The 11,789-nt window shown below is 42.9% G+C and overlaps 1 protein-coding gene across 1 annotated transcript in view; it reads right to left on the bottom strand.

The window, feature by feature from the left end:
- The window catches only part of STARD9 (StAR related lipid transfer domain containing 9), a gene marked incomplete at its 5' end in the record, with an annotated part of 114,020 nt that extends 103,898 nt beyond the window's left edge, over positions 1 to 10,122 (bottom strand). The window contains one exon of the mRNA XM_082318329.1: positions 10,076 to 10,122. Within this exon, the coding sequence (XP_082174455.1) occupies positions 10,076 to 10,122 (47 nt within the window). The remainder of the gene's footprint in view (positions 1 to 10,075) is intronic.
- Positions 10,123 to 11,789: the final 1,667 nt, after the last annotated feature.

Here is an 11,789-nt window from a genome sequence, read left to right on the forward strand (position 1 = left end):
AAAAAGTAGCCTTCTGTGGCCTACCGCAATGGACATTTTCACGCTCTGCTTACAAACACAACCAAAAGCACACCTGTAGCAAGCTCAGCACGATGCACACCAGCAGTCACTGCTGCCGCCTTTGGGACTCTGTCACTTCCCAGGATGTGACCCATAGTCATGACAGCCTATAAGTAAGGTACAACATTAACCAAATTACCTCCACTTGTACCTTGGACACTTTGTGCCACCTAATGGTACCCCTATGCAGTCACCATGCTAGCAGCTGCAGTATAACCCTGAGGCAAATCTAACCCAAGCTTCTTCTTGGTCATAAGGTCTTTTAGACTAGGTTTTATGGGGAAAAGTTCAGGGAGTATTCAGATTTATCTTTTCTTTCCCATTAACAGTGTAGTGTAAATTGTCTCTGCCTCCTGTTTATTGGTGGCCTTGGCAGAGGTATCTTTGAGAAGCTGCCATTTTTGCACCTCCTGAGTGACTGACCTTGGCCCCAGAAACAAAGAAACAAACAATGCAGGGTGTATTTTCTAAGTTATGCTAGTCTTCAGAGAACATTGCCCCAGATAAAATGGGTTGAGGACACATCTGTCGAGAGACCAAGGGTGCAATGAGAAGAGCACTAAGACTCCATGCTGGTCCCATCAGAAATTCTAGAGAGTAATGTCATAGCCCTCAGACATTAGAGCTTCTGCACTCTACTGACAAGTTAAGGTACCTACAACCACAACTTTCCCGAACACAGCATCCCTCCACGACACCAACATAATCTATATCCTTATCCCTACTGCTGTAAGCTGTGAAAGTCAAGAGCTTTTAACAGTATGAACATCCTCACTTTGGCTAATGCAGATTTAAAAAAAAAAAAAAAAAAACAACACAATAATCAATAAATTTACCTAAAGTTTGTTTTCAGTGTTTTTCATTATTTAGTACTACCCAATACTATTTTGGATATTTCTCTTTAAGTCATAATTGTTTTACTGTGTCTTGCAAAAGAGGAGTGCACACCCAGTCAGCAATCCTCCTACCAAATTCAGAACAGATGTTTATAAATAATTTAAAAATCTATATTGAAGCCAAGTACACAGAGTTCACCAAGACAGCACGTTGCTATACTAGACATGCTGCTCAAGTTATCTTTCGAGGCTACTCCAAGCTGCACAGAGCTTTCACTGTCTCTGATAACGGCTAACACAATCTGATAGTCAAAAATCACCATTCCTACTGATCACCGTCATCCTCATGTGGTTTCCCCCTATTCTTCTTTGCAAATATTATATAGCAACAAAAATAGTATTTGGTGCAGAGATCAACACGAGGCATTGTCAGTGCTCTTTTCAGATACGTGCTGGCTCAAACAGTTAAAGTCTTCTTAATCTTACCAAACTTTTGATATATATATTCATCAGCTAGGAGAGGAAGCACAGGATGGCCTCCTCCGGTCACAGTAAGCTCTGCAATCCTGCCCGTGGGAACGGCATGGTACAAGAAGAGGGTTCCTGTCTGTGCCATCTCTGAAGCCTTGTACTGCTAGAACAAGAGCGTCAGGCATCTCCTTGAGCAATCCAAGTCAGAAATACTTCTGATGATCCATCAGTGCTGTGGAATAATGATGCTTTCTTTTTCATACAGACGCATTGAGGGGAGGAGGGAAGAGGAAAGGAATAAGTCTTTTCATGTGTCATTCCACCAGAATTTAAGGAAGCATGAAATAAGAAGGATTTAAAACAAAGCTGCAGTCCAGTCAGTCCAGTTTTATCCACCCTTGCTTTCCCAACTGTTTACTGAGTAATGAGATAGTATAATTCACGGATTTCTGCATCAAAGAAATTCTGTGCAAATGCCGTGATTTCCACGCAAGCTAGAATTTGGACACAGTGGTCAGTTTCCATTCCACCAGGAGAGAACTTCTATCTGTGATCATAGTTAAATAAGTGACTGTGACACTGAATGCTGCTATGCACTGTCTCATCTCTCCTGCTTAGGTACCTCTTTCATTGTATCAAAAGCAGCTACTACAGTAAACCCTTAAATTCTAAAAACAAAACAGAGGTGCAAAACTCCATTATTTTGTTTAATATCTATGCTACAGATAGGAAGATGTCAGGAAAATTTTAGAAGTGCACTGCTTTTTAAAGTTCACATAAAGCATTGGACTAAAGAAAAGGGAACTGGGGAAATCCTACCCAAAATTTGCATAAATTCTCTATGCACAGCGGTGGTGTCTCACCATGTACTGCAAAAACGTTCCACAAGACCAGCATCCAGCCTCTGCACCATTGCCCAGGGGAGATGCTCAGCGATCTCTCTGCATGCAGTCACGTCACCTTACATTACTACAACTTCTCTCAGATAGAGTATGTGGTTTTAGAGAATGAAACTGCCCAGCACAGTCATGGCTCAGGTTATTTAATGACATCGTGCCCCTTTTTTCTTTGCTGCATACAAAAAATCTGATCCTTGCTCCAAAACATTCTGACACTCAAAGTATTCTTTGACTTGGGAGAAAAACTGTTCTATGAAAATGCAAAGTATTAGTTAGAAGGCTTCCAAAAGCTGGTTCTGCTGTTGTTGTTTTAGGACGTTGCTGTAGCTGCTTTTGCACAGGCAACAAAGGAAATGAAAGAAGAGGAGACAGTCAGCCTCTTACTCTGGGAAGTAAACTGCCAGTAGCTAGTGCCTTGGGCTCCTGGCTTAAATGAGTACAGGCACAGTATTGTCACCTAAAATCAGCAGAAGCATCATCTTCTGTGGAATGTGCGGTAGCAGCCACTCAGGACATGCAGAGTCCTGCCCTTTTAAAGAGCTAGGAAGTCTGCCCTTTACCAAAGTTAGAAAACTTGCTTCATGCAACTGCAAGAAGAATACATCTGGGAAAGGCTGCTGATGCAGTATCCTTATAAAACCACAGATGTGTCTTACGAAAACCACCTGCTAGCACCAAGTACAGATACTAAAAGAAAAGAGCAGCCACCTCAATGATAGCTTACATGAAACTTTAAATAATAGACTAGGCAAAGCAAAATAACTAATTTGAGAGAGAGAGGAAAAGATGTCAAGATAACCTTAACAATAGGTTAGGTTACAAAACAGGATACACAAATGTTAAAATGCACTTGTTTGGGAGAGGGACCTCCTCTCTGTAAACACAAAATTAGAATCTCAACTTTTCTTTTAAAAATCCCAGCTCTTCTGTGGAAAAAAAGCTTGTCATCACGAGCAATGCATAACCAATGCAGTTTGAACAGATTTTCAGACAGCAACTCTTGGGGGCCTGAGACAGCTCTTTCCCACCACAACGTACCAACCTCAAAACCCACGGCTTTTGGGACAGAGCTCAGCTACCACCACCTGAAGAAAGGGACTGTCATGTAACAGAGGGACACAGAGGAACAACACTTACTCGGCTATCACAGTAGATAAAAGTAGATAAAAGCCTGCCATTTGTCTAGGTGCGAGAGGACAACAGCACCAAGATACCAAGGAATATACGTACTAAAACATACGATTGAGAAGGCTAAGGAAACAACAGGGTAGAAGAAAGACACTTCGCTATACTGTGTTCAATGGCCTAAACCTTGAAATATCATGAGAAGTATCTCACAGTCCTAAGCAAGCTAAAAGGTGTTTTCTACTCTTGCCTGTTACCTGTTTTTTCCTATATTTATACCTTCTCTTTTCACAGGTACATTCTGGTCCCTTTGAAATGAAAGACAATTCTGTCATTTTCTTCAAAGAAAGCAGTATTTTGTCTTGTATTTGAAAATTATGTCTATGTGGAACATATGGTGAATACGTATGAAACAAAATTATACTACATCCATTTCCCAGAGAATTTTTGAAATATATACAGATTTCTAAGGAACTTATTTTGATTTATATCCAGTAAAATAGTTAATAGAGATTATGGCAATATTCCATTAACAGAGAGCTAATTTATCCGACACACACTTGGGTCACAGAGCAAAGTTTAAGCCAGCTCAAGAAAAGTACCAAAAAGAAGAAAAAATATCCTACCATCTACCTTTAGAAATATAAAATAAAACAAATGTTCTCTCCTTGCAAACACTGTTTTTTCAAGAAAGATAAGTACAAACACTTTTTAAACACTATCCAAAAAGCACAGAAAAGCTAACTTAAGCAGAAGTTGAAGTCGTAAACAAAAATAAGCTGTATGAGTACTAATGATGCCAATATCTTGTGTCATTATACACTTGCATCAAATACATTTCAAGTAGTGTATCACAACAGTTTGAATAAAGTAGGGTCATGGGTTTGGTTTTGTTTTTGTTTTTTTTTTAAATATAATTGGAAAAGCTTTTGAAATGTTAACCTAAACATCTATGGCTATCTTTCCTTAGAATACATTCCTCTTACCACTGGCATTATGAAGTTTTAAGACAGATACACAACCACCTGAACAGGGTTGGTTCAAAAAGTGCTTAAAAAGGGCAGCACTGAGCAACTAGTAAAAAATAAACATTTTAAAGGAATATGCTTGAATAAGTAAAACAATCACATTTGCTTTGGTGGGGGTAAGAGGGAGAACAACAATAACCTCCAATCTGCTGTTGCTTTGATTTTATTTTGATATAGCATTTAACATCAGTTATGCATAAGATTCAAGGAATGTTTTCTACAAAAGTTGCTACAAGTTATCACTCTTCTCAGCAGCGGGCAATATTGCTCTACCTAAGTTCTTGTGGTTATACACAAGTGTGTAAATTAGCTAATAGCACAGCCTATAAAACAGCAAAAAGTCTTGCTTACATAATAATCCTTCCTTTTACTTACCACAGTGTGATTAGAAAGAGCAAAGGAGGTGGAGCACAGCACAGAGACTAATTAACGAAGCTGATCCTGCAGCAGATTAATAAAGGCATACCCAGCACAAACCAGCAGTTATTTACTTTGCATCATTTCCAGAATGATGTTTAAAGTAATTTTATTTTTCCATATAACTTTCCTTTTGAATAGAAATGAATTTCACACGTTTACATCATAACGCACCGGTCAGCTGAGCTCCTCTCTCACCTGTTCCCTGCAGCTTCGCTCAATGCGCTGCTCAGGCTCGCCTGGCACACCGAGCACATTCTGGAAATTGTAAGAAACTTTCCCTACTATGCGAGACAATTCCCTCCCAGCCTTGGGCTTGCTCACACCCGTCAACTGTGTTCTCAGGAGCTCAAACTTAACTCCTCCACCCCTATCCCACCCTCAAGCCTCATCGCCTGCTGCATCCCAGGAAGGTGATTAGAGGACTACGCCATACAGAGCAGCAGGAACGAGGAAAACAACTGCCGCAGCTCAGACTCTGATAGTAAGCACCTGCACGGCTGGCAGTGCAGTTCAGCTTTGCCATTTGGGACTACCCTGACATTCCATGGATGCTCTCATTTGCCAGTGTGTGTAGGACAAGCTCAGGAACTCCTGAGGGGATTGGGAAACAAACAGCTGGCCAGGAGGCTTCAAGTTACAGCTTGGAAACAATGCAAAGCAGAGAAAGGCAAAGGGCAGCTTTCAGGTTAATTAATCTGTTCAGCAGCTCTTTCAGGTGACATGTCTGTGACGTTCACAGAAGATGGGAGAGTTCATTTATGAGTTATTAAAGAGACAACGAAAGACCCTTTCAAATAAGAGCTCCTTGCCAGCCTCTCCTTTTCCAGGCCACAGAGACAGCTGAAACGTGGAGAAGGTATTTTCAACAGCAGCATATGTCTTCTGTTTTGCTGGGTCCTGCACAAGTAGCTCCCAAACTTCAGCGCCCAGCAAGGTACTTTAAACTCTCCAAAAGTGTCACAGGGCAACTTGCATGCCCTAGCATCAAGTTTTTAACTTAGCACCACTATAATTTTACAATTCAATTAAACAAACTTGCTGTGAATTATTTTACCCAGGCCTCAATGCACAATCCGTGAAGGAATGCAATGTCTTCTAGTCACTGGTGCATGCTGAAAAGGGAATCCTATAGTAATGCATGAGGCTTTTCATTGTGGTACAGAGCACTGTTTTTTAAAACCCTTCTTTCCCATCTTTAAGACTACTTACATAGCAGTTCTCAAACTACACTGAGAGAAGGGAATACAAGTGTGCATAAGTGAACTGAGACCAGCTGGATGCAGAACAGAAGACGCAGAGGACATGGATCACGGAGGAAAAGGCGTGAGGCAGCTGTGCTCCGTTCTGGTCCCGACTATACTGTCCTGGACACAGGGACCGCTCCCCTCCCAGAGGGCCTCCCACGCACAGACACAGCCCTCCCTTCCTCCTCTCCTGTAACACAGGGCCGAGGGCAGCCGTAAGAGCAATCAGCAGCCACAGCCAGGTACTGGAATTGTGATGGGATACCACAGGGACAAACATTTTTTTAAACTAGCGCACATAAAAAACTAGCATTGGTTGCTGCTGGCCTACATAAATAGTCAAAGGGCATGTCTAACCTTGCAGGTGTTACTGGAGCCTACAGATAACCCAACACAGCTTTAAGCGAGCTACCCAGGCACGAGGGTACTGAACTGCACTGAAATACTTGAAGGGTAATGTACCCTCTTTCTCAGCCAGTCACACCATTTCCAGGTCTGGAGGGTCAGATCTGGTATCACAGCACCACGCTGCAGACCGTGGTGTTGGCGTACTCCACAGCAGAAATCAAGAAAGAAAAAGAAACAACATTCCTAGTTCACATAGTTACGTGCTAGCATTGAACGTGTTTCCATCAACAGCTTCTGACTGACAGCCAAAAATAACATCACGCTTTCCTTACAAAAGTTTAATATCTAATAGGCCAAGCATTAAGATGTCGAGAAATAAACCATAAAGGGATTTCATCAGCTGCCAGCCCCTACTTAATGTCTGATTATTACCTATTGCTATAGTCAATTTATAGCACCCATTCAAGCTTCCATATTTCATTCTGAGGGGGAAATGTATTTACACCGAACAAGTATCCATGTAATAACAAAGTAATAAATCTTTTTTTAGTATGTAGAATAGTAAACGTATAATAAAGACTTTTTTAAACAACGTCACTCCAGGGAACACATTTGAGGGAATTTACTCCCAGGACAACATTTTGGTGATAAAAAAATCATTTAGTCTGTTACAGAATGACTGATGGCATTATGAAGAACATTGGCTCCAAGCTATTTAAAGTTTAGGCAAAGGAAAAACTTCTGCATTCTGTATGACTGTACTCACTTTATGACTATCGGGGATTATTTGCGCATAGGAGCTCTCTGTCAAAGAATGCATTGTGATGGGTGCCGTACAGGCACAGAACAAAAAGACCACTCTTGCCTTATGCTAAATAACAAGTTGCAGATGTGATTAATATGGTTTATAAAAAATGGAAACTTTAAACAGAAAGCAGGATTTTATGAACTCCCGTATTAACATCTGAACATTCTGTAAATTTTAGGATGCAAAACCAAGGTTCATCTGCCATTGTAAATTAAATGAAAAGAAGCAATGAGCAAGTAAGCTTGTACGATAGTCTAGAAAAAACAACTAACGCTCTAGTTCTAACCTTTGCCCACAGCTTTTCAACTTTTGGGACTCTTAAAAAAAAAAATAGTTTAATATTTTTGGCTGGCACTGCAATTGTACACATTACAGTACTTCAACCCAGCTGAGCTGAAATTTTTATGCAGGAAGCTTTTCTTTTTAAAGCACCTAAATGATCCTAGGAGCTCTGGCAACATGGGTACCTGTTAGAGGCAATCACGGTGTGTGTGTGTGTATGGAGAGGGTGAGAGGCTTCTGTGACCACAGTATGGAAGTGGTGTAAGAAGCTGGAAATGAAAGAGCAGGCCCTTATCCCCACTGAGAGCTTTAGTCCTTTCAGTCTCTCTCACAGTTACTTTAAGCCTTCACATCTTTGGTATTTGCCTCGAAGTCATTACATTTGGACAATTTTGGTCAAGGCTAGAAAGCAAGTTCTCATGTCAGAGCCTTCATAAGGAGTCTTTTATAAAATATAAAAATCCATCTTGAAACGCTTTTGCTGACCTCAGCTGTGGCAACACAGTACAAGGAATAAATGGCCTATTCCCTTTGGGGTTGAATACCACAAGACTGGTCTCTGCCTCCCCATCCCATCAGTTACACTGCCATAGGTTGAGTAGATGGAATTCCTTAACAGTCTCTTCTCATGTTACCTCCTGGGTTTCCACTCTCACCTTCGTACAAACGTTTCCGCTTCAGCGCCAGATCGGTCTCTCCCATGTGCAGGAGGCTGCCCGCTTTCCTGATCCCACCCTCCTCTCCAAGATACACTCCCGACCAAACGCCTGGCCCATGCTGACTGTGTTGAAGGTTTTCCTGTTTGTCACACCTTATCTGACAGAGTTATAGGCGCTGTTCAATGCTATAATGATATACAGACTGTTATGCCCTGCTTAATGCTACCCAGCGGGGAAGAAACATTAAGACAGACGTGGTGCAAAGTTCCTCACCAAGGAGGATCTGGTGAGAGGGAAGATTACACCCCTGCCAATTCAGTCTTTGGCCTCTCTTCCCCAACTGCTAAGAAACACTTATTTTAACTTATGTCTACAGGAGACGGTACTAAGTCCACTACATGATTGCAAACAGGCAGCAAATGCTATTGTGGAAGAAACAAACAAATGTGTCATTGACTGCACAATGCAATACATCACCGAGTTGGAGTTTTAAACACTTTCAATCTCCACTAAACTCTGCAAGACTGAACCAAAATGGTCCTATGGTCTGGATAACTTAATATCGTTACCAAATTGTCATTTAATGTTAATACTTAGCAATTGTATGCTTTTTTTAATTTCTAGAGAGCGTAATGGCAATTTATTTAATTAATAGTAATTACTAAGAATGACTAACAATAAAAGAAAAATCAAAGGATGTCTCCAACACTAAAGCAACAAAAGGCTAAACTTAGCTTACTTCTGTGCTGCAACTCTTCTTACAATATGCCAGTATCTATTAAAATCTGTTCCATTGACAGCTGTGCAATAAATCAGAACAATATTAACCAGTCTGTTTTTTAATGAAATTATGGACAAAATATTTTTTAAATCAATTAGTTTTGAGTTAAAGGTAAAATATATTGCAAACCTGTAAATTACTTTCTACCTTTCCCTTTTTATATTTAAGACTAGCAGGTTTGTTTTTTTAATTTTATTCAACAGCCTCTGGTATCTTGTCTTGCAAAAAATCCATAGACAAATAAGAATTTAAAAGTGCAAAATATGCTACTGTATTGCCGGCTAAACGACTAGGTTCGTTTTCAGGCTGGGCAACTCTTCAAGAATCATTTTCTCTCCTACATGAAAGAGTTGTTTATCACAGAAGTCAACGCAGTCAGAAGACAAGATGAGGGACTCATGCTAAAAAGAAAGGCAGCATCAAATCAAAGCCTGGCCCTCAGAGCTCAATCCACATTTCAAACCATTTCTGCCTAAAGTGCTAGAGCATTTCTCTGACAGAAGGAGTAAATTACCAGCCACTGAAATTTCGGCTGCTTGCTTTTTCTCTTTTTTCCCTCCCCGAATTTCCAAAGTCTGCAAGGTTTTAATTATGTACTACAGCCGAAGAACACCAGAGCGCTGTGCTACGGCATCTTCTTGTTTGTAGGAGTTGTCTTCAAGCTTTTGGGATTTCTATTGGAGCCAAGCAAGCCGGGGAGGGAGCCCCGCCGAGCGGCAATGGGAATATCCGGCTCTGCCTCCCGCTGGAAACAACAGCAGCAACAACAGGGGCAGGGAAGATTCCCTCACGCGGGAGGACAATTGTCCTATTTTGGGGAGCTCAGGAAGCGGGAAGTCAGCCCGACAGCTCCCGTGGGTGACTTTTCCAAGAAAACTTTCCAAGCTCTTTAGTGACCCGGAGAGAAGCGTCCTACCCCTCCTCCTGCCTTACCGTTAAGCTCCCCAGCGCCGGCTGTCCCTCCCTCAGCCCCAGCTAAGCCACCCCACCGCGGCGACCCCGTCCCCGGTGACAGGACCGGCGGCGTCCCGCCGCCCCCTCCCAGCCGCCCCGCATCCGCCCCGCTGCCGCGGCGACCGCGACCTCCCCGTCCCCCCTGCGCGCCCCGCCGCACCTTTTGCTCAGAGGCCGGACCCGCACGGCCACCTTGACGTTAGCCATGGCTCGGCTCACGCCCGGCAGCCCCGGCCGCCCGCGCCCCGGCCCCGCATCCCGCCCCCGGCGCGGCGCCCCGGCGCCCGGGGAGGAGCGGAGCCGCCCGCCCCGCCCCGCCCCGCCGCGGAGGGGAGGGGAGGGGAGGCCCGGCCCGGCCCGGCCCAGGCAGCCCCCGCGGGGGCGGGGGGGAGCCTCCCCGGGCGGAGAGGAGGGGGCTCGGGAAAACTCCCCCCCGAGCAGCCCCGCGGCGGCCTCCCCGGCGCCCAAACCGGGTCCTTCCGCCCGGGAGAGCGGGAGCTCCAGGCCGAGAGACGGCGGCTTCACGCTTAACGTGGCCCGGGAAACCCCTGCTCCCCCGGCGGCGCCGCCCCGTTCTCCTCTGCAGCAGCAAAACAACCCCGGTTTTACTTCAGAGTTTAATGCCGACAGTCCGATTAGGTGGGTGCTGCCACGAAGATGCTCCCTAGCGACTACCCCAGAGAAACCAATTTGTTTCAGGAGTAAAAAGCCGTCCGTCTAATCCCACGTACGCTTGATCACATTGCTTCTCCTAGTAACGTGCAGGCAATCGGAAAACCAGCACCGTTTGAAGTGCAAAGCACTCCACATTCCATTAATTTGACAGTAATTTAAGGAAGGTAAGTATCCCTTCCTTACCAGTGCTAAAGGAAAGCGCTCCAGTGTTTTCAAGCCCTTTAAAAACCTCCAGTCTTTATGTGGGTTGTATTTATTGTGTACGATAACATCTTGAAACTTCCAAAGAACTATAATCGAAATCAATGTCACGGTGTTGCATCGATAAAGGTTTTGCACTTAGAGTGACATAAAAAACACCAAAAGTTTAAAAAAAAATGCTTTTAGAATATTGTCCCTGTCAGTTACCGACACGATTGTAAAGATGTGAGAGCAAGCAGCGCTGGCTGCATGCATAAACAAGATGCCAGGCTCAATAGACAATTCCTGTTTGGGTTTTTTTGCCAATGTTGTTACTAATTTTTAACTGGACTTTTCCTGGTTTTGCATTTCAAAATATGAGAAACTGAGCTACATCTGGATATCATATAGGAGTGTTTTACAGTTCATTTAAACAACTTCTGTTTAAATTGCCTTTTAACTGTACTATTTATTTGTACTTTAAGTATAGTTCTCCTCCTGAGACAATTTGCCTAAAACTCCAGAAACCTTAAATGTAAAGGAAGAAGATACCACAAGACAGAAACCTTCCAGAGTGAAGTACAGGATGGATCCTCTGGACCCAACACTTTTCCCAATTCATGACCCACTACAGAGATGCTAAAATGAATACCTACAAGCTGTGAATCACTGTTCACTTCAATAGATTTATTCCTTTAATCATACTAAAGAACGAATTGGTATGTCAACGACAAATGGTATTAGCTAAACTCTACCATCTCCACAGTCAACTCTCCAGTAGTGGACACAGTAAAAGAAGAAAATATGCTCGACTCTTTGGGATATGGCAAAAACACGTATTTGTCTTCATTTCAAGGAATTATAATGAACAAACTAACTAGAAATGTTTTCATCCTATTTCTGGAAGCATTAAATGACAACAGCTTTAATTCGCCTGACCTAAATCATCACTGTAAGAAAATGAGAGGTTAAGCCTGTGACAGATGCACAGGACGCTGATTCCAGAAGTCTGGATTCTG

Source organism: Platalea leucorodia (genome assembly GCF_965183815.1).
Source record: "Platalea leucorodia genome assembly, chromosome: 7".
NCBI classification, from domain to species: domain Eukaryota; kingdom Metazoa; phylum Chordata; class Aves; order Pelecaniformes; family Threskiornithidae; genus Platalea; species Platalea leucorodia.